The 24,092-nt window shown below is 43.1% G+C and overlaps 1 protein-coding gene across 4 annotated transcripts in view; it reads right to left on the bottom strand.

Annotated features, from left to right (window-relative positions):
- The window catches only part of ACBD5 (acyl-CoA binding domain containing 5), a 324,086-nt gene that overhangs the window by 223,053 nt on the left and 76,941 nt on the right, over positions 1-24,092 (bottom strand). For all 4 annotated transcript variants that reach the window (XM_069211326.1, XM_069211324.1, XM_069211325.1 and 1 more), the window contains exons 4-5: positions 19,073-19,145; positions 15,303-15,417 (exon numbers count right to left, since the gene is read on the bottom strand). In XM_069211326.1, the coding sequence (XP_069067427.1) occupies positions 15,303-15,417; positions 19,073-19,145 (188 nt within the window). The remainder of the gene's footprint in view (positions 1-15,302; positions 15,418-19,072; positions 19,146-24,092) is intronic.

A 24,092-nucleotide genomic window follows, 5' to 3' on the forward strand; every position in this document is an offset into this window, starting at 1 on the left:
ATTAGACTACATTCTGTTTGTTTCCTGTTGATTCTTCTGCAACAGTACAGAGAATCAAAATAGGAGGAGGCATAATCAAGTGGGAGCTCTCAACCATTCAGAGGCAAACAGAAAAGGTTATCCCTTAAACCACAGTGATACCGTTACACCATTTTCCTAGACACAGGAGTAGTTTGTCCATGGAGGACAAAGAACATTGGGAGGAAGTGGGGATATCTACTATGGGTAAATAAACACCACAGACAAGATAAATTGTAGGCATTTAGGAATGATACTGGAGTAGACCCACTAACAGTTGAATTTTTCAGGCAATTGTACACTAGATGCAAGACAAGGGTGTTATATGGGGTTAAGGGAGAATGCATAGAGATAGGAGTCCGGAGGGCTGCGTGTTAGTGCCCTCTTTATTCACATTGTATATTAACAGACTGGGGAGTATTCTGAGAGACCACTGTAGAGATTGTCCCCAAGTTGGGCATCGCCCAATTCTAGCCCTCCTCTATTCTGACAATGCAGTGTTTATGGCCTGTTCTCCTGTAGGACTGCAATGCCTGCTGACAGGCTTTGTGAAATATGTATAAAGTCTGGGCCTCTCTGTCAATAAAATAAAAACCGTTGTCATGAAGTGTGGGAACAGGCATGAAAAGTGCCGGAATATGATGATTGATTATGTCAAGATCGGCTTCACAAAAACCTTTTCATACCTGTCCATTCTATTTGATCAGGGGGGCTCTTGGAGACAGGCTGTCAACATCAGGAAGTTCCAGTTTGCAAAAAACACTATGGCCCTTTGTAATTTTTCAAAGCAACTTGGAAGAAAACCAATGAAGGAGTTGATAACCATTTATAAATGTACTGCCACATATGGGGCTGGTGTCTGGGGGCACAGCAAGTGTAATTCACTGCAAATGGTTGAGAATGCATTTTGTTTAGATTTTTACTTTCGGTTCCCAACAGTTGTTCTACTTATGCTAGCCATGCTGAACTAGGTCTCTCCTTTTCAGTAGACACAGTCAAGATTCAACCTATTGTACTTTGGAACAAGATCTGGTAGTCAGAGCAAACTGCCTTTAATCATGAGATTATCAGGGACTGTCTAACGTCCGATTCAACCTTTCAGGTACCGTGGCTGAAGTATACTAATAATTTTATAAGTGATTTAGTGTATCCTGATTTATTTATTTTTTACCAACAAGATACTTTAATGAAAATTAGTAGAAAGCACTTTAGAACAGATTGTCTGAATGTGCAAAGAACTTATGCTGTCTACTGAACTGATGAAGCCTAGCATACGTAGACATCAATTGACGTTGGTTACTAATGATATGCAGCCATATCTAAAAACTGTGTATATTGTTTAACACAGATTTGTTTTAACCTGTTACAACGATATTTCATCAACTAATTAATTTTCCTGTGATTAATACTTGGACATTGATTTTAGACAACTGCCGTTGTGATAATGTGTCATCACAAAGTATTATGCACACTGTTTTATTTTGTAAATTTTGTAGTGAATTAAGAAAGCACTGAATCCTCCTTTTATTGACGTTATGTGGCTTTAGGCAATGAGGACCCGCATACCTATTTCTGCAGTCTCTATCAACTCCATTTATTTTATACATTAAGTCATGTTTTTGTGGGCAGAGGTGAAATGTAGGAAGTCCTTGATTGCCTAATATACTATTAGTTGATGAATTATTCAATTTTTTTGAATGATAATGTAAATACTATTTGTTGATGAATTATTCAATTTTATATAACGTTTTTAACATGTTTGTTATGATTGTTGTGCTTTTATGGTTTTTCTTGTATGAAAACTAATAAAGCCTTTCTGACTTGATTTGAACAACCCAGTCTAAAAACAAATAGCTCCAGAGTTCGAGTTGGATGTAGCTCAACATAAGGATTTGGATTGTTTCTTGTTATGACGTTTTAATCGGATGACATCAGGTTACCAGACGTGGTTGAATGAAGGTATGATCTAGCATTATATATTATTTGAGAATGGGGTGTTTTCTGTGCTTTTTGGAAGTACTGGGATGTGTGGTGGAATGAGAACTCTGGGAGGAGGACAAGCCAACGATATGGATCTCAAAGCATTTAGAAGGAAGGTCTTCATAGTACAGATGTCAAGCTCTACGAAGGAAACTTTACAAATGAGTACTTTGAGAACATTTAGGGCCTTATTTAGAACTAGGCGGACAGGTTACTCCATCACAATGGTGACGGATGACCCGTCTGCCAAAACGATATCCCTTTGAACAGGATTAACATTGTGGCAGACGGAACAATCGTCACTGTTGTGACAGAGTAACGCATCCGCCAAGTTCTAAATTAGACTCTTACTTGAGATTTGAGAATAAAGTTGATTGAGAAGTCACGTTATATCCCTGAAGGCAAGTGAGTTAAACACAACAAAACAGGTGCTGTTGTGTGCTTGACATATTTGTAAACCTGATGGTTACTTAAACCAGTGGTTTTTAACCTTTTGGCTCACACTTAATCATCACTGGAGCCAAAGGATTACAACTGAGACAATACCGGAAGTTGTGGACCTAAGCATTTTCGATGGATTGAACCAAAAAACAATACACAAAAAATACAGAAACAAGAATGCATAAAAAAATTATGCAACAGATGAAATCGTTTATTAAATTCACAAATATAAAAACAAAAAGATAATTTTAATTTGAAGGTTGAAGCTTTTCTGAAACTACACTGTGGCCACTCATCATTCGTACTATATTCTGTTTGAATCACTTGCTCAGCTCCCAAAAAAATCAATCTGAGAATATTAACCTAGGTTTTAGCCTGTAATTTCAAATTCCCTCATAATTACAACAACGTTTTAAAATGTTCATTTAATTTTCTTAGCAGTACGGGACCCCACATGTGGGCTTTTCAGACCCCCACAGGCCCCGGACCACAAGTTCAGAACCACTGATCTAAACTTTCCGTGGTTAATATGTTTTTACATTTTTATAATTGAATTATCTATGAAGAAATATTTGGTAACACATTTTATTATATATTGTAACAAAATGTGTTTTTTATAATGCTTTGAAGGTAGGAATGTTCTCTTGACTCCCCCTCCAATGGTAATTATTTATTGGGGCTTTAGAGTAGATATATGCTTTGGAGCCAATGTCGACAATGCTAGATGCAGTTCTGTGGTGTATTGTATTGTTCACCACGTGGCCTCAGAACTTCTACACTAAAAGACTGGGAAGCTGTATATCACTGAAGCTGCACCAGCTGTGAAGAAGCATCAGGATTATCCATGACAATTTGTCAAAAATCAGGTTGTGCCAATTCCGGTGTAAAAACTATTCTAGATGGTCTCAAAGGAGTTCCCGAGACAGATGTTGCTGGTGCCTCGAGCAACACAGTCTCAAAGGCCTCCACCTAGACTTCACCTGACATCATGGAGAGAAAAGGAACAACCTGTCTGGGTCAAAAAATGTTCTAATTTTCCATTACTGCAATGGCCTTGGAGGATGAGTCTGATGATTCAAAAGGTGTCCCTGTACAACGTTTCTTTGTACTAAATGCTAAATTGGAGTGATTAGAAGAGGAGGAATGGTTATCCTTTTGTATGTGTTTTAATGCTTTGAGAGGCATCAATAGATCTCTGTGAATGGATGCCAGTGTGAAGGTGATACTTGGCATTCTTTGAAAGGAGATCAATATTTATAACTCCTTGACATTTAGTGTGAGGCCAAGAAAAGCCTAAGTTCTGATCCGTTCAGCAATTTAGGCTGTATCAGCACACAGTTATCCAAATCTTCTCAGTGCAAGGCACCATATGAAATTCTACATGAGAGCTCCAGACCTAGGCGTCTGCCACATGCCAAAACAAGATTTAGAGCTATTGGCGTTGTCAATGCATAATTGGACTTTTCTTGCCACATAAATAGGTCCACCCTGCCTCTTAATTTAGTCCTTTCCTGACACACAATTCTAGTGCCCCTTCAAATAACTAAGGCACTTCCATTTACCTTCTTTTATCTGCAGCAAGAAATGAAAATGTTGCAATTTAGCATCCTGATTTAAATCTGCCATGCTAATTCGAATAGAATACCACTGACCTGGTCAGTGAACTGCTCTGCCTCCCGTAGCTCCACCTGGTAAGTAGAGCCCTCGTTCCTCTCAACTCCTGACCCCTGTCAGGAGTTTGAGGCGCTCCTCCACCCGCAGGTATCTGCCTGCCCCTCATCTCTTGTGTCCAGTGGGAGAGCTCTGCTTTCCTACTAGGCTGCCTCTCTCCTCCTTCTCTCTGCTTCTGTCACTGTGTGCTGTCTCTTCCATGTCTGCCCCCCTGTGCCCCTTTTTTTGCTGTTCGCTCTCCTCTGTGCTCTTTCAGACTCTTGCTTTACTTCTGCGCTTTTCCCTCCACTCTCTCACTCTCCCCCCCTCTCTTTCCCCCACTGCTGATACCCTGGCAGCCCAGCCCCCCTCCTCTCTCACGCTGTACTCCAGCCACTGCTGCCCCCGTGTCCCCACCCCCTTTTTAAGCGCTGCTTTTTTTTTGTCCCTGCTCCCGCCTCCCAGCTGTCCTCTCCTCCCCCGATACTTAATGGTGCCCACTGCGCTGTACGTCAAGCAATACCACTGACCTAGTCAGTGAACTGCTCTGCCTCCCGTAGCTCCACCTGCTAAGTATAGCCCTCGTTCCTCACAACTCCTGACCCCTGTCAGGAGTTCGAGGCCCTCCTCCACCTGCAGGATTCTGCCTGCGCCTCATCCCTGGTATCTAGTGGGAGAGCTCAGCTTTCCTACTAGGCTGCCTCTCTCCTCCTTCTCTCACTGTGTGCTATCTCTTCCTTGTCTGCCCCCGTGCTCCTTTTGCCATTCGCTCTCCTCTGTGCCCTTTCTTACTCTTGCTTTACTTCTGCACTTTTCCATCCACTCTCTCTCACTCCTGCTCTCCCCCGCTCTCTCTCCCCTGCGGCCCGCCCCCCTCCTCTCTCGTGCTGCACTCCCACTGCTGCTGCCCCTGCAGCCCCACCCCCTCCTCTCTCGCGCTGCACTCCCACCTCTGCTGCCCCCGCGGCCCGCCCCCTTTGTTTGCACAGTTTTTCGCTCCACTCCAGCCTCCCAGCTGTCCTCTTCTCCCCCCCCAACTTAGTGGCGGCCAATGTGCGGCTGCGCCGCTGGCGCACCAAACGCACACCAAAGGCAAGCCCATCTGCGTCTGGACTGCGCCCAGCGATAGAACCCCTGGCTCTTGCCCCCCCCAAGACCCGCTACAACCATGTTCGTTATGACGCCACCGCCCTCCACGTCCTCAACACTTCCGCTCACCCGCCTGCCATCAAGCCACCCTGCAGCTCACCCGCAAATCCTTCTGCCGGAACTGCACCTTCACGAGCCTCCACGCCAATGACCCACCCACCAAGACAGGATGCAACAATCTCAGATGCATCCTACTCAACACCCGCTCCATCCACAAACAAGCCAAACTTTAGGATCTACTGGACTCAACTTCCCCAGACGTCGCCACCCTGACCGAGAACTGGATGAACCCCTCCTTAGCGCCATAGCTATCCCGGACGGCTACAAGATCACACACTGGCACCACCCCAACAAACCAGGAGGAGGTATCACCATCGTCCACAAGAACACCCTCAGGATCACGACCAGCACCGAAGACACCCTCAGCACCGCCGAACACCTGCACTTCCAAATCCACACTGACCCAAACACCACCCTCTGAGGGACCCTCGTTTATAGACCCCCCCCCAACCCTTGACGGCAGTTCAGCGACTCCATCACCACCATCATCAGCACGAACGCTCTCGCATCCACAGACTACATACACCTTGGGGACTTGAACTTCCACTTCGAGAGCACCAACGATAACAACTCTACCACCCTGCTTCACAATCTCTCCAACCTTGGCCTCAACTCGTCACAACACCGACCCTCTCCACAGGACGGACACACTCAACCCCATTTTCTCTGCCAGCAAACACGTCTCCTTCAGCCACACCACCAAACTCCACTGGACAGACCACCACTGCATTCACTTCTCCTTCGAGAAACCCACAACACACCATCACCCACAATGGATTTCCCACCACAGATGGAACAAGGTCACCGAAGACCAACTGATCACCACCCTCTCCCGGAACCCACCCATCAACACCACCGACCACTGACACAGGTGTCCACAACCTCAGGCAATGGATCGACGACTGTGCCAACACTCTCACCCCGATCAAAAATCCTTCCAACAGACGCACCGGCAGGAAGGCCTTCTGGTTCACCGCCGACCTCCAAGAATCTAAGCAAACATGCAGAAGACTCGAAAAGAAGTGGTGCCAAGATCAAAACGCCATCCGCAGACACCACCAACTCATCCGAACCACCAAGAGAACAGCTTTCAAAGAACACAGCCACAAGGAGCTCTTCAACTTCATGATGGAGTTATCCAACCCCGGCTCCAACGTCAACGACATCCCACCATCACAAGACCTCTGTGACTTCCTAGCCACCTTCTTCCACTGCAAGATCGCAGACATCCATGACAGCTTCAGCACTCAGACCCCGACTTCAACCACGGATACCACGGACTCGCCAGCCTCCTACTCTCCTTGACTCACGTCAACGACACTATCGAAATCATGAACACCGTCCACTCCGGGTCACCATCCGACCCCTGCCCTCACCACATCTTCAACAAGACAAGCTCCGTCATCGCACCCCAACTTCGGAAGATCATCAACAGATCCTTCAAGTCCGTCACCTCCCTGGAGAGCTGGAAACACGCCGAGATCAACGCCCTCCTCAAGAAACCTAACGCGGACCAAAAGGACCTCAAGAACTTCTGTCACATCTCCCTGCTACCCTTCCCGGCAAAAGTCATAGAGAAAATTGTTAACAAACAACTAACCTGTTTCATCGAGGAGAACAATACTCTAGACCCATCCCAATGCGGATTCCGCAGCAACCACAGCACCGAAACTGCCCTCATCGCCGCCACCAACGACACCAGAACCACACTGGACACCGGCAGGAACCATTGCCAAACTCCAGAAAAGACTGCAATGCATCCAAAACGCCTCCGCACGCCTCATCCTGGACATCCCCTGCCACTGCCACATCACAGCCCACCTGAGAGATCTGCATTGGCTCCCCATCAACAAGAGAATCACCTTCAAACTCCTCACCCACGCTCACAAAGCACTACACAACACCGGACCAGAATACCTCAACAGACGGCTCTCCTTCTACACCCAGACCAGACCGCTTTGCTCCGCCGACCTTGCCCTCGCCACCGTCCCACGCATCTACAGAACCACCGGCGGCAGGTCGCCGCCAAGACGTTGAACACTCTTACCACCCACCTGCGTCAGACCAAGGACCTTCTTACCATCAGGAGACATCTCAACACTTGGCTGTTCGAGCAGTAGCAGTCCCCCCCACACCCCCACACCTTCAGAGCCTAGAGACCCTCACGGGTGAGTAGTGCGCTTTACAAATTCCCCGATTGATTGATCACCACCCTACACTTTAGAGTTGCTGGCTGGCTAACACAATTCCCAAAAAAACAGATACAAGGCAGCCACGGAAGAGTAAAAAGAGAAATAAACTACAAGGGGTCATCCAAACATATTAAGAGTGTTCAGACCGTCATTGTGTAATAAGGATGTTACGTTTGCCTGAATCATGGTCATAATTGCAAAAAGGAGAGATTAATAAAACATATATTATCATTACGTAATCCCAATAAAAACCTTTAGCAGAAATAAACGTTTGGCATTAGACTGTAAAGCTCAAAACAGACCCTAGAGTTCTTGCCTACATAGACATGCAAGTGATTTTACATCAGCACGCAAGTCTAAATGTCCTGTGAGTCTAGTCTCTGCGGATGCTGCCTCAAGAAAAGGGAACTGCATTTACAGGTTATGATTGAGTACACACAAAAAGGGAGCACACTGCCTCACACTCCAGCATAAAATAGCCCCAATGCATCATGGTAAATGCAGTCATTTGATTTAAAGATAGAGAATTTTTTCAAAAAGTCTTTCACCTTAAGTAGGTGCAGAAAGTGCCGTATCTATGGACATGTGTTTCTGGCTTTCGGCCGTCATCAGCAGAGAGAAAATATATCTGAAGGGGTTGCTTGAAATGCCGCCGAACGTCTTCACAGGTTTTTGTACCACTCAGTAAGCGAACAGGTGCATCACCAGAGCTCGTCAGCTCGTAGGCTCAAAAAAAGGGAGCACACTGCCTCACACTCCAGCATAAAATAGCCCCAATGCATCATGGTAAATTCAGTCATTTGATTTAAAGATAGAGAATTTTTTCACGTGTCCGAAGATACGGCATTCTCCGCACCAACTTATGGTGAAAAACTTTCAAAACTCTATTCAAATTTGTGCTAATGACTGCATTTACCATGAGGCCTTGGGGTCACAAATGCTGGAATGGAAAACAGGGTCTCCCCATTTTGACTGTTGTAATTCAGGCTCCTTGAGCCTCTGAGCTGACGAGCTCGGGTGAAGCACCTGTGCGCCTTCTTGAGTGGTACTTAAACCTGTGAATACTTTCAAGGCGGCATTTCAAGCAACCCCGTCAGCTACACGTTGCTCTTCGCTGATGACGGCCAAATAGCCAGAAACACGTGTCCAAAGATACGGCACTCGCCGCACCAACTTATGGTGAAAAACTTTCAAAACTCAATTCAAATTTGTGCTTATGACTGCATTTACAATGATTCTTGGGGTCACAAATGCTGGAATGGAAGACAGGGTGCTCCCCATTTTGACTGAGGTTATGATTGAGTCACTAGCTATAGTATTTTCATTGTCTGTGATAGTGTCAGTGTGAGATCAAACCTGTCTTCGGAACCATGTAGTGCAAAGACACTGGGGCGCACTGAATCAACCAACTTCTGTATGCTGACCCTGTGCATTTCTGAGTCTGCATGAAAACTGCTTGTATACCAAGCACTAAGGGTTTGTAGAAATGTGTCCAGGTCATCCAGTGTCCACCAGGCCTCCCCCAAACAGATATTCAGAACCTAGGCTAAAAGGGAGGAGTCTGTTCTCCATTTCCTTCCATGGCACAGCAGACTCACCCAGATCTGAAGTGGGGCTTGCAGCACAGGGGCTAGAATAGAGAATTTCGAATAAATATGGAGGTGAGGAAATAGAGCACAGGGAAGGGCATAGAGAGGATGTTAAGCTGGAGGTGTAGGCAGAAGCAGGAAGCGAAAAAAGCTCTAAAGGCAAAGGATAGTGAAAACAGGAAGAACAAATAATAAAAAGCAAAGGAGCATATGAATTAAGCAAGCATGAAGGAGGGACTCTGTAGGTGGGAGAACTGCAATGAAGTGATCAGGAAAGAAAGGGAGTAGAAAGGAATGGAGAGGAGGTGACGAGACTGGTACTGTTCAAGGTGCGACAATGCAGAGTGGGAAAGTGAAGGGGGAGGAGGCAAGGGCAGGTACAGAGAGGGAAAGAAAGCAAAAGGACAGAGGGATTCAGCAGAGGTGAGGACATGATGGTAAGAAGGAAGCGAGAGAAGGTGACGGAAGACAGAGCAGATGAGTGAAGAGTTGCAGGAAAAGTGGGACTGAGGGAGGGATGGAAACGAAGTGAGGGGAGGGAGAATAGGAAGGATGCTGTGGTCCCATGCTTTATTTGGCCATGAACTCCCCTCTGAATAGTACACTACTCTGCATGTGCTTACACATTGGGGAGGAGGGGTTGATTTGCTGCCATCAGGATCCATGGAACCCTTGCTAAACCTAAGCAGAGTGCATCAATACAGAACACTGGATGAAACCGTGTTTGTTAGAAGCAGCTCGGCACAAGGTTCCCCTGCGCCTGCTGGATTGAAATGAAGGTTTATCACTGACTCTCCATTTTCAATAGGACCTTTGAGACAGCTGGCGCTGCCGCCTGGGCAGAGATACCAGTGGAACAGGAGTGGGCATTGGGTGCTCTGGGAAAACGGCAGCGGCAGAGCCCTCCGTGTGAAAGAAACTAACCTTCAGAAAGATTCGTACAGGGGAATGTTTCTGTAGAGTTAAGGGGCGCATTGGGTACTGTACAAGCCCACCATTTACAGATCAACACCGGTTAAGGCAGATAGATACACGTTTGTTAATGTTGTATATGACAGAGCTTGTCAGCTCTAGGGAACAAGCAACGGCGAAGGAAAACAGACAGCCTCGTCATGACGTTAATGACATTATCACGCATGTTGTGCAGCAACCATCTTAAACTGGGGCAATATGCATTCAATATTGTAACGGTAGTGATTTTCTTTACGCATCAGGAGAACGTAAGGAAATCAATGTAAACACAGTTGTGGTCACAATTGTCTTTGCGCGGCAGGAGCAGGAGGCAGAAACAGACACCCTCATAAAACTGCCTCTGACATTTGACCTCGGCCTTTGAATGCACAGCAAATGTAACCAGAGAAGAACATGATTTACATCCCTGTTTACAGAAACAGACTGGAGTCACTGAAAACATGCAGCTCTCTGGTCAAATGCCCTTAGCCTGAGAAAAAAGTGGTCCCTAAGCAGATACTACAGTGGCACAAGTGGAAGGGTACAAGTACTGGGGCCATGATCCATGGGAGTGTACAACTGAGAAAAAGGTGGGTCAAAGAGGAATGGTTGACCACTCGCAAGCACGGATTTTTTAAGGACACTGAAACAAACCAATGAAAAAGCAGAGAGCCCACAAATAAGTATATACTAAAGCATATAAAAGTGATCTTGAATGCTCAACCTAAAAAAGGAGCCACTGACAGTGGATGCGGGCAGCACATCAATCGAGTTGCTAATCGATTTAGTTAAGGACATAAGTGACTTAGTTGCCAGTGCGGCTAGGGTGCCACTTATTACAATTGGGGCACAATTAAAAAAAAAAAAAAAATCAGACTCAGTACGATATCGGAGGAGATTTTTATTGTGTATAATCAGCTGCCAAATATATCTATTAGAAAGTATCAATGATTGAGCCAGAATTACCAATAATTCACTGAGCGGTATTCACAAGAATGATTGCTATTTTCAGAGATAATCTTTTTAACACAGGCAGTTCGATGGAGTTAAAATCTGGATTCCCAGCCCTCAAATCATGCCATATTACAAAATGCAGTCTTGGTGAAGAAAAATGTGTCTACCATTCATTAAAGAACGACTTGTGGTGATTTTAATTGAGAATGCTTGAAGTAAGAGAATTTCTTGACTATGTTAGACTCTCAACAGTTCACTAGAGAGAAACTCATTTGAAAGGGCATCCTATTGTCTTTTGTCAATGCTAAACATTAGATCACCGACAGTTTTTCTAATGTTTATGTCACCAGATCAAGACTGAATTGTACACAAAAAGGACACCTCCCTCAATGTAAAGAGGCTGTATCTGAAATTGCCCAGGTATATCCTCAGTGGCATCACTAGACACTGTGAAAGTATTTGATATCCTGGATTGGAAAAATATCTATGCCGCCCTGAGACACTAATTTTGGGGTGCATTTGATCAGTGGAACCACTTGCCTGGCATACAAGGAAAGGTTCAATGCATTGAGGAATACCTGCTTATGGCAGGAAGCATAACTTATTAATTTATTCAGACAATATAGTGCTGTACCTAGATGTCCCCATGAAGGAAGTGGCCCTGCCTATGTGCATTTTAGATGACTTTGAAAATATATCAGTCTTACAAGTGAACTGGAAGAAGTCCTGTCTGTTTCCACTAAGGATAAGAATACAACAGGTCATTTTAAACCAATGACATTACAATACAATGGTCCCAAACACCTTCACATATATTTGCATCATGGAGGTACATACAACTGAAGATGTCAATCTTAATAGGGTGATATTGATGATATGCAGCTCAATATTGTTCTGCCACTGTGTCCCACATTATGGGATGTACTGCTTTGAAAAAGATGGTTGTTCTGCTAAGCATGCTGCTTTCCTTTGTTAATATTTCAGGTAAAGCTGCCCAGACTAATGTCTACAAAAATTGACCACTTGATAATGACATTTAGAGGGGTGAAGCCAGAGGAGTAGTTTTCACTAAATAGATGGTATCAAACTCAAGAGGACTAAGGCTTCCTGATTTCTAATTTTTATCAGCAAGATTACAGTAGATGGTGAAACAGCAAGCCAACACTAAATCTTCTCAAACGTGTGTGTTGAACAGGTTCTGTGGTCAATCTAAGTGATGAAGGCCATTTGAGCAATACAAACAAGAAAGCAAGTATTCCCATGGCTAGCTGAAACAGCACAGCCTTGTTGGACAAGATATCTCAAGTGAGCAGGATTGGAATCAACCTACAGACCTTCCATTATGGGGTCTCTTTGAATTTAAAGCTGAATTAATGAATAGCAGCACACACTTAAAAATGATCAAGGGCGGACATAAGCAGAGGAGCAGACTTCTTTGAAGCGGGGCCTAATTTAGAGTTTGACGGATGGAAAACACTGTTCCAACATGACAGACGTCCCCACCCGTCGTATTACAAGTGCCACTGAAAATAATGAACTTGAAATACAACAGACGGGATATGGACCCCATCCGCCAAACTGTAAATCAGGCCCTTAATCTGATGACCTAAGACAGTAACCTTATATATCAATATGCCAGTTTGTAGGGGGACGTGGCCAAGGTGGTGGCAGTGTCAGACATGCTTTAGTTGCACTCTGCACCAGGTCTGCCGTAAATCCGGGGAAAAATCCTGCCATTGCCCAGTACAGCCTCAAATACTGGAGAACAGACCCTCCCAGCTGCTGCAGCCCATACGCCACCCTCGAGCCTAGTACCAGGGTGACATCGAGCTGACTTCCAAGGCCTGCAGACTGGCAAGAGGAGTCCATGGGAGACACAGCCTGACAGGATCGCAGGGGGACACTCTTTCCTCCCTCTGATAGAAGTACCTGAGGCGGCTGGGAGCCGTGTTCCTTCTGAGCAGCTGACACCCGTACTAAAAGATCACCTGTGAGCTTTACAGTCGCCCCCCGGAGTGCGGCTGTGCCAGCGGAGTCGGAGTGGAGACCTATTTCGGAGGGGGGGGCAATTGAGCCCTTCCCTCAGCGTGGGCCGCTCCGGCACCCCCCTTTCCATACAACTGGAGCCCTCTGTCTCCCTGGATAACACTGTAAGTTAACTGGTCAGGGCCATTGTGGCCTGGAAAGCGGAGAGAGGCAGAGGCAGGCGGCGAGGTAGCAGAGGAGCTTCGATACAGACGTTGGGTCCTTGGGGCCCTGGCTTGCTGCCCTCCACTCCCCCCAACATTGTGCCTGGACAGGGGAAACATCTGGAGGGTTTTAAGGTCCAAGGGCGATCTCGCTCCCACAGTCAGTGGTCACACGTGGCAGTCTCCAGGTAACTGTGGCTCTACTCAGGGACACCTCTAAAATAACACTGTGGGAGGCCTACAAAACAGTCCTTGGGGGCAGCACCCAAAATTGTATTGCCTGAAAGAAGAGGAATTCGGTGGGAACCTTGGTAGAGATAGAGGACAGACTGTTAGAAGGAAACAGGCTCAGATACAGGTCCCCTTACCCTACGACAACTGCCCCGACCAACTGGAAGAATACAAAATTATGGCACAAGAGGGCGTCAAGAACCAAATGCTAGCATCCTTGCACCGATTACACAATGCCAGGGACAAAGCAGGAAGGCTCCTTGCCTGGCTGAGGAGAAAGGATGGGTGTGTCGATTAGTGGGCCTCGGGAACATTCAGGCGGTACCGGACAAAACTTTGCAAGAGGCTTTTGCAAGCTCCTATGAGGAACTGTATAGGGCACAGCTCCTTCAGCTTCAGCTCCCCACTGAGCAGTACATACAGTCCATAATCACACCAGTGCTGGATGCGAAGGCGAAAGAGACACTGGATGCCGAGATCACCCTGGTTGAAGTTCAAGCAGCAATTACTAAGCTTAAATCCAACAAAACCTCAGGACATAATGGGATTTCTGCTGAAACATATATAAACGATTCTCTGGCCTCCTGGGACTGCATCCGTGGAACATGTTCCTCGCAGCAGATGAGCTGGGCATTCTACCCCCGGATCTGAGGTTAGCGACCATAGTGGTCATCCCCAAAGAAGGCAGACTCCGGGAGAGCTGTGGCTCATACCGCCTGTTCTTCTTGCTCAATGCATTGGCTGGACTGGAAATTTAATGTGTAGAACAAAAGAATAAAGTTGCTTGGAAAACTAACCACTTTCGTGGAATCAATGGACTGAATGGTGCAATACCAATACATATATTCAGACTGGGGACACTTCGGCATTGATTATATATTTACAACATGGTGTTTGGGGCTACTTTTTTGAGTACTCCCCCAACTGCTGCATTCAATTTATTAATGGTGTGGAGTTTTTAGGGGGCGGTGGAGCCACGGGCGGAAGCACCTAGATTATGAATTATAAGGAATTGGTTCTGGTGCGGTGTACTTTGGCTATAATTGCCTTTTTGTTGTTAGGGTTTTTTAAATGAAATGCCATTATAATACTTTTAATGTTTTGGCCGCTGAATCTCGAACTTGACATGATGCTTTGCATAGCACAAGGGATTTGATAACAGGAATTGTTCTGCTTTGCTTCTGATCTGATGAAATTAGTTGAAAAAGTGTATTAAAGATAAAGTTAAAAAAAGACACGTGACAACTTTTACAAAAATATGAAGGATGTCATATGTATTCTAAATTACTGATGAAAAACAGTGAATTTGCAAACATATATGCTGTCAAACTTACCTTGGAAGTGCAAGAGCTTGAGGGTGAGATGCATACTATAACAAGATGCAAGTTTAACATCCATAAAAATAAACTACACTTTAATGTAATATTATTTTTAGCTGTGTGGAATACAAAGTATATTCATGAAGAATAAACCCCAAAATACCAACTATACCTCCCCATAGAAGCCTATAGAACTTCCTTTGCACAGGAAACTTGACAACCCTGAAAATCTTTGTTGCAAAAGGACACCTGGTTAAGGGTTGAGAACTGCTTTGCAGCATACATGAATCAAAACATTACACAATTACAGAGTGTCCACATCCATGGAACATAATCTGGAATCATGGTCTATCTGACTTTCAAGATTGAAAAGAAAACCTTTGGTGGTTTATTAATGTGGAAGACAGGTGGCATCATAAATGGCAGCAGACAACACTGGTAACACAAAGTGATTAGCAAAAACAGCAATGCTTTAGGAATAACATAGAATGCTTGAAAATAAAATATTTGACTCAAAACAGCTAACAATAATGGGTACAAGCTTAGCAAAATGGAAGCAATCCATATATGCCACCCCACCTGATGTTAAACCAGATCCTCTGCTGAGTCTTTTGTCTTCCACTATTTCATAAAATGGGCCAATCACTTGAAGTAATTCTTCCACTTTCTCACTGATGGGCATGCTTTCAAGGATCTATAGGTAGTCAGAAAACAGCATGAGTAAGAAGACTTAGAGGAACCAGTTGGAAAAAGTTGAAGTTAAATTGTCTGATTGGTAGTATTGCGTGCCCCAACCTATATATCACCAACAAACTCACCTTTGTTCATTCACCAATCCACAGAATCAAAAGCCAATACCAATGTAAGAGCATTTACATAAATGAGTGGCACCTATATCACATGGGCTTGTCCAAAATGTACATCACATGCCCAATCTCCAACAAGCCAAAAGATTCATTTGGAAACATAAACTATGTATCAATTCATTAATATAATATAATTTAGGTGAATATCCAATAAAACGTGAGTCAAAAAGCAATTCGAGATGATGAGTAGGGATAGGTAAAATCAAACACACAAAAAGTGATGGAAGGAGGAGTGCTTGTCAAACCACTGGCAATCAGCCATTGTGCCTTTCCAACCCATCATTCTTTTGTCCACCACGCCACCTCTGTTTGGACCCAGCAATATGCAAATCAGTCTTGACCCTGCTCCAATAGGAACAGCTCAGCCCGAACTGCCAGGGAAGAGAACAGTCCCCGATTTGTCCTGTGAAAATGGATGGGCTTTATATGGATGGAGATCTGTGATTACCATAATGTCTGTGATTTGACGGAGTATTCCAATGTTTTGTAACTAATGTGTATAAAACTTTGTGAATATAGAGTATTATTGGGGATTCTATTAGATGGACTTGACTAAACATTTTTAACTTCTGAAGCATAGGGTCAAATGGATGGAAGATTTCACCCCTGAACTCATGTATTGCTGAGGTTAATGTTTGACAATTGTATGATTTAGTAACCTAACAAGAAAAATGATTTGCTACTACATATTTTAAAGAACTGGTAACAATTAGTTTTGGGACAGCTGAGCTGTCAAGACACCAAAATTTACAACTACAAAACTAGCAAGATTTTGCATGCATAATTAATATTGACACCCTGTTATACTCAGGCATTGGATAAACTATTAAAGAACCAAAAGAACGAGAGAGAGTTTTGTGGAGCATTAATTCTTTTCAATATTACATTCAGAGGGAGCGCAGAATAAATGCTCCATTCTTTAAGACTATAATTGCAAAGACTATCTAAGAGGGTGATGAAACAATCTAAAATTAGAATAGGGAAGAAGTTGCTAAAGCTATCAATTACTTACATAGCATATTCCCTATATTGAGGAAGGCTCATTGACTTTTATGACTAGCCTCCATCACAAGCGTTGACTGTTATTAATTTACTCTTTGAGGCACAAAGACGTTCTTCATCTTTCAAATGCTCCTTTTACTTTTTAAAGTGAATAAAGAACCTATCGAGACACAAACTGACCTGTAGATATGTTTTAGGATCGTGAAAGGAACGAGAATCGACTGTGTTTACCAAAGCTGTGCCTACATTTTGTTCATGCAGTCCTGAAGTTGAAAGCTGCTAGTGAAGCTTCAGAAAAAGGAGAGAGAGGATAAACCGTTCAAGGCAATGACTGTGCACTTTCCAGGAGGAAAACCAAAGGAAATTAGGCCCAAATATGATTCTTATTGGAGATTTGGCCAGAGCCTGATCAGTTCCCAATAGATATTTTGGTGATGTCATATAGAAAAACCTTTCACCCCTTCCAAGCAGGTTTACTGCACCCATTTCAAAGAGATATGGAAAAAAACATTCCTGGTACTCTACAGATTGTATTGGAGAGCTCTCTTGTTCCAGAACTTAAATGGTCATACCAAATAATGTTTGAACCTTTGGCTACCAGCTACAGCATTGTGACAAAGACAGACATTTATGCCAGTGTTTCATAAAAATCTAATATTTCTTGAGGAATATGTCCAGTGTCCTTGCTTGAAATCTGCAAGATACAACTGCACAGTACTCAGCATACTCAGCATGTAGCTGGGACGTAAGTGATTCCCAGCTGAGGGCAGGAGTTGTGGGAGAGAAAAGCTGTTTGACAGCTCTGGTCTTACCAAGTTGATAATACCAGAGATATCCTGATGAAATCTGATCAAACAATGGATTTCCCTATACACTGAAGGCAATTGCTCTTTTTAAATAGTAAGTGTAAAGAGTCCTAAGTAAACAAATGATCTCTTTTTCAGTGATTCTGTCTCTAAACAACTGTAAGCGCAACTGTAGCCCCTATGTCTCAAATGATATAGAGCTGGTCATCCAGCTTGTACTCTACACTGCAACTGAAAAGTTATTGCTCTTTCAGGATCCAAATGTAGAAACTTTCTTTAGCTTTGGAATGGAAAGGTGGAGGAAACATTGCAGGTAGTCATTTTTTTAGACCGATTAAACCAGAAACTACTTCTGGCAAAAAAGAGGGTTAACCTAAGCCCTCTTCGTCCTTCGTTAAAGTTGTCAAAGCAATGGCTCAAACGAAGGAAAACTGAAAAAGTGAATAATAATTTTAATACCCATATAGGGAAAACAAAGGGCTTTGGAGAAAAGTCTGCAGAATTCTCTTAGGGATCTACAAAATTAGTGGGCAGTAACTGACAAACGCCTCAGATGTTGCACTCCCCTCCCTAGCAAAGTAAGAGAGAAACCGGTAAGGATTGTCCCCTTCCTCATTGACCACCACAGAAAGATTGGCGGACTCATTGATGGACACTTTTCTAATTTTTATTTTCAGTTAAGTTGATCAGGAAGGTGCTGCCTCTCTCCAAAGCAGCACAGATGACAATAAAGAACTGAGTCAAAGATGCTAAAGCTGTGGGTAAGAGTCTTTTTCAGGCAGCCACATCAGAGACTGATGTCAAACACATTTCTTACAAGACACCCGTAGGGTTAGGGATCAGGGGTCAACTCTATGACAGCAGAGTGGAGGTCAAGACATGGAGGTACACGGGGGTTTCCCAGGAATATGAACATCTGAGCACAGCCTCCTTGAAGTCTGGCAGTTGTTTAGCGTGTGACTAAGGAAATGGTACCGGTCTGAATGGATGTTAAACTGCCATTCATTCACTGGAAGAGGTTTTTGACTTCTGCAGAATCAGGTAGGTTTCAAGCTGGCACCAGTCTAAATGTCAGTGTCAGGGAGAGGAAAACATTTGGAGTAGGATCTCCTTCACTTTATTGTTTTGTGCTTTGGATGACAACCACTTCAGTAGATCAACTCCCCTTATTTTCTTTCCTACTGGCCTCTGGAAGGGAAGTAAAATGCAGACTCAGCACCTTGGTGAAAGGTCAGAACAACACTTGCCTTAGTCTATCTAATAGGCCTTAATATTCTTTGGGTGCATTTTATTGTAGCTCTGGCAGGTGTCTAGTTAGTGATCTCATCTAAAACGTCACATAAAATGGCTACGAGGAGCTGAGAAATATGACAAAATCAAACAATGTCAAGAAAAAAGGCTAGAAAGAAAAAAGAAAGAAAACATTCTTGATCCTGGTATCATCAAGGTCATCATGTATTGCCTTTATGAAGCAGATACATCACAACCTATGTGGTTCCTTGGCTGACACCAACACGTAGCACATTGAGGGAAGACACATCATTTAGAATGGATAATATTATTGGGCAAAGGGATAACTTTCTGAACAGCATTTTAAGATTTGACAATGGATGAGTTCACAGGCAATCATAATATCAAGGAGGTTTCTGTAGTACAAATCAAAACACTAACCAACCTTTTTCATTTCTTCAACATAGGCAATCATTGCCTCTTCTTTGGACATAACTCCAAGGGCACTCCAGGCATCCCTGTAAATGAAGCACATCGAGCTATAAGTTGCAAAGTTTAAACCTCTCATCATCTTCAATTTTTTAATCCTTTATTCACAGAAGTAATCTGTCTTGTTACCCACATCTTTGAACATTGCTAAATTAGGAATTTAGAGTGGATCTGAAATAGTAGCGGAGTTATGTCCGATGATGCCTTATGACATAATAAAAGGAACTATTTTACTTCCTTCAATTATTTGCCTTCAATGTCTGACTAGCAGAATTCGAAACAAAAATACATTTTAGCAGAAAGAGCAAATCATTAAAAAAATTATGGAAGAATTACATTTTTCTTCTCCCTCCAATAGCTCAAACTTAGCCCAAGTTTTGACAGATTTTTCAACAGCACCATTATACAGGGAATAGCAGAATTCATACTTTCTAAACATTTTCATTTTGTTATACCATGCTTTATATTCCAGAGGTGACAATTTTGATATTTAAGTAATTGCAGATTACCTATTAAACCAGAGATAAGTTTCTGTGGGCCCAAATCTAGCTCTGGAATATTGGAGACCATCCTCAGTAGTCAAATTAATCCTCAGTAGTCAAATTATGCAGCTTGGGTCATAGCATTAACCGAAATAGATTCAAAGACCTTCATCCGTAAAAAATGTCATGTGTCACCAATTGCTGTCACTATCTTTCTGGAAACAGAGCCAGAACTGAGAGATGATAGCAATCGTAAGATGTAGAAAACATGGCACATAATATAGCATCCATCTAATAAAGAAACATGTTTGTCTTAAGCTGATACATACATACAAAATTCATTTTGCATGATTGACTCCAAATAGGTCATGACTGACTCCAAATAGGCCAATTAATGGTTAAACCAGTTACTTGTTCGCATTTTGAAGAACTATTCTAAATTACAGATTATTTAGATTTATAAGAGAACACAGTTGTCAGATTCTATACCCAAGTGAAAACGTGCTAAAAAATAAATTAACACAATCTATTCTGATCTTGTATAAAGGCAGAACATTTAGAATCTGATTTTAAACACTAGCAGCTGTGCTCCTCTACTGGCCTGAAATGGAGTTCAATGGCTCTTAATTGGTCTTTCTGTAAAAACATCTCCTCTTACCTGTACCATGCCAACAACTTAACAGTAAAGTCAGAAAGGAATGGTAAGAGCTTGTGAAATTAGATAATATGGTGATTCCGGCTTAAATGGCAGATGAGCAATAGCTTATACCACACATTTTTGGACACTTGGGAATCTTTAACGTGCTCTGAATTTTCAGTCTTTGCATCGGAAATGTCTGTTTCCCAAAAACAAATTACTGTCGGAATTATCTATCTTTGAAAAGAAGAAACAAGAGGCATACTTGAAAACGAAGTCTGAAAACAGATATGAGAGTAGGCAAAGCTAAACCTCATTCATTTTTAGAGAGGCTACATTTGAGAGTTTAATTCCTATAGCATGCCCCGTCATAACATAAGAAATAATATTTTCTACTTATTTAAAAATGTTTGGGAGTAAAAGTATAGCAGGGAATACAGGAATTAAAAAGGTATATATAGACAGTAATAGATATTCTTAACTGGTGTTGTTGACTCTATTATTGAGAGTGGAGGACTATCCATCACGTGGTTAAGTGTTTGCTTTTTTTTTTTTTTAAGCAGGAGTTTGAATCAGAGAAAGAGCTTACATTAACAGACGTACAGATTCCTAAATATCTCTTTGGTTAGATGGAATACACTCCTTCAGGAACATTTGGCAAAAGTGAGATCATTGTACTAAACAACAAATCCTCTGTCTTGCGCCAATTGATTTCATCCTCACCTAACTTGGGAAATTATTACAAATATCTAGTGCATAATGAATATTCAATGTGTCTGCTCTGAAAACAAAATATTAGCAGCAGAGAGCTTTAATTTGGGTAATGAAGAGTGGGAGATACGATCTGTCATAAGAGTGAATATTGGTGGTTAAATGTTAAATTAAAAGGACAGAGTGAAATGAGCCATCTATGATTGGTAACCACTCATCAACATTTACAATCCCCTCTTCTATGGAGTTAACCATGATAAGCGCTGTTGCGCCTTGATATAAAATGGTCAATAATCTTGTGATCTGGGGGAAATTAAAAACATTCAAAATAAAGAATAGATGCCCCCAGCTAACAAGATCAGATGTTTTCTCAATTTTTCTACTGTTATTATCACAGCAGGGGACCTTCAGGGATAACTGTGAGGCACTGATACAAGTTTTAAATACTGCACTACAAAGAATACACCAGCATCCTTTGCAGATATGGTCCTGCCTACCTCTGGGTCAGAATTGCCACTTCCCTTCCCCAGTTCAGGGGTATCAGCCCAGTTAGCATGGTAGACACATCCGCATGCAGCTGCTTAGTGCTCCTATACGTATTGCCGAGCACACAGAAGATTTGGTGGCTGTCTCACTCAATTCCCTGCCCTGCATATGTGTAACTGCTTAGCAATCACTTGAAATATGTTATATACTTTTTCAGAGTACTACAAAGGTTATGTGATGCTGTCTTTGTTTGCATATAAAAACACCAATGAAAACAGTTTTAAAACCAATAATGTCTACTAGGGGTTTTGAGTCAAAAATATCTAAAGCCAGAATACATTAGAAGGAAGTTTGTACAGGTTTACTATATTATATATCCAATATAATCTTTGTATTTTAAGTTGGAGTTAAGAGTAGTAAATCCAGTCGCGGCTCGTGCTAATGGAAAGGGGCAGGGGGGCGTGCGTGTGGTGGGGTTGGGGGATGATTAAATTAAATAAACATTTTTTTTTTAAACCCACTTACCGCCACTCCTGCACCGCTCCTCTGCTCCTCCGTCTCGCCAGGGAGGCAGGCACAGGCTCCAAGCCTGCCCTGCAGCAACCCTGATGCTGCTTAAAGCAGCGTTAGGATTGGCTGAAAGCGCCCAGCCAGGGCGCTCCCAGGCAGAGTGGAAGTCTGTGCCAGCTCTCTCCAGCCCAGCAACTGTGTGAGAGCCCTGTGCGCATGTGTATTTGGCCGGCCCGAGACAGCCGGTCAAAAACACATGCGCTCTTGAACTCGTCAACCCCGTGGCCCCACCCCTTTCTCCTAAAAAAGATCATAAACATAGTTTATGATCGTTTTTTGGGAAAAGGTTTTGCAGCTGCCGCTGCTGGGAGGAAGGGAGAGATGCTCCTCCGCCCCATGGAGGAGCCGCCCCTGAGTAAATCTATACTTCACTATATATACTTACTTCCATGACATTGGGGTTTTTGACATTTTGCTATAATATTCTTGTAACACAATATGTTTGTAGTTGATATTCTGTTATACAACCAAATTAACACATCAATGACTTTGATAAAACAATGGTTGTTGGCTGGAAGCTGACAACAGAGAATAAGGCATGTATCCATTGTCTTACTCTGCTTGCCAGTTGCAATGCCAGCCCTACAGGTAACAGTCTATAGTCAAGGTTGAGGAAAGTAATGAATCTACACAAACTAGGCTGATACTATGGTGTGCCTGGTTTATGCTTGAACGGTTACTGATTTTATAGCTACACATATCATTGTTAATGACTTTTTGGCCAGCAAGTATTGGCTTTTCCCTTCTTTATATTGTCTGGAGATTGATAACAGTAAGTGAGCATCTTATAATGTGTTCCCTCATTTTGACATTCCAAGAATATATGTATGCCTTGTAAGAAAGCTTGAGGAAGGTCCTATCCCATCTCTGCTTTCCACTGCCGCTAGTCCTGGGTCTTACCAAACAGGGATATCCCAATATTAGTTTATATAGTGCTGAGATTACTTGCTAGTTGTGTGTTCTGTCCTTCAACCATTTTTCAAAATTCATAAGGGGTTGTGAGGCTCCGCGACTCTAGCACCAAGTGACGTACTTGCAAGTGGGGAATCTTTCTATCTCCGGGAGACAATGCAGCCTTTTAAGAGTTTTCAAAAGTTTGATGCTTCCCCTCACAAAGAAATAGTGAACAAGGCCCATGGTGTGTGCAAATGTTGTTCCAGATTGTCAGAGTGATGGGTGAAGAACACAGCCCATACCCTATGCTACCTGCAAGAGGGATGCCCACTAACACATGGCAAACAAAGCCCCACTGCTCCGTCATTGCTACTTTCTCACATTCAACTATATAAAAAGGCTGTGGGCCTGAAAGTAGGTCAGCAAATGCATAAAAGCTAAGCCTTCCTGCGAGGTGGGTCTGCATACGAGTTAGTTAGGCACTGCTGGGCCTTTGCTTTGCTAGACAAAGTTATCAATTAGTGACTGGAGCTGCCCAGGCAGTGTATGAGAGATAAAAAATGGGGTATTTTGGAACTAGTACAGCACCCTGGGAATGAGCTTTATCTTGATTATTGCCATCCTGCCCAAACAAGAAAAGTAACTTGTGCCATTTTCGAAGTCCCGTCTCAGCTCTCTCAGCAGTTAAGTTATATAATTGGATACCTAGGTACATGACTACCTGAGAGTCTCATGAGATGGGTATTAGTTTGCATAGTAGAAAAGCTTGTGATGGAGGCAAATTAATCAGCAGAGCCTCAAATTAGGCAATATTGATTTTAAAGCCCAATATGAAGCAATACATTTCGCACTTCTCTAGAAGAGATGGCAGGAACCACCAAAGGATCTGATAGGGACACCATGATGTTGACAGTGAACATTGTGAACTTAAAAGTACCCGCCCCTAATCCCACTCCCTTTAGTTCTTGTTTCTGACTGCACTGGCTAATTGATCAAGGACAAACGAGCAAAAAGAAACAGCAAAAGTGGACACCCCTGTCAGATGCTGTGTTTAATGGCTATGATCGATGAGATACTCTTATTGACTTTGATGCGGGCTCTTGGGGAGCAGTAGTTCACCAGCAACCACTCTGTAAAATGCACCTCAAACCCCAGTGCCTGCATCAACCATGCAATGTGTGTTCAAGTGAGTCTCT

The sequence above is a fragment of the Pleurodeles waltl genome, chromosome 10, assembly GCF_031143425.1.
Source record: "Pleurodeles waltl isolate 20211129_DDA chromosome 10, aPleWal1.hap1.20221129, whole genome shotgun sequence".
Classification (NCBI taxonomy): Eukaryota; Metazoa; Chordata; class Amphibia; order Caudata; family Salamandridae; genus Pleurodeles; species Pleurodeles waltl.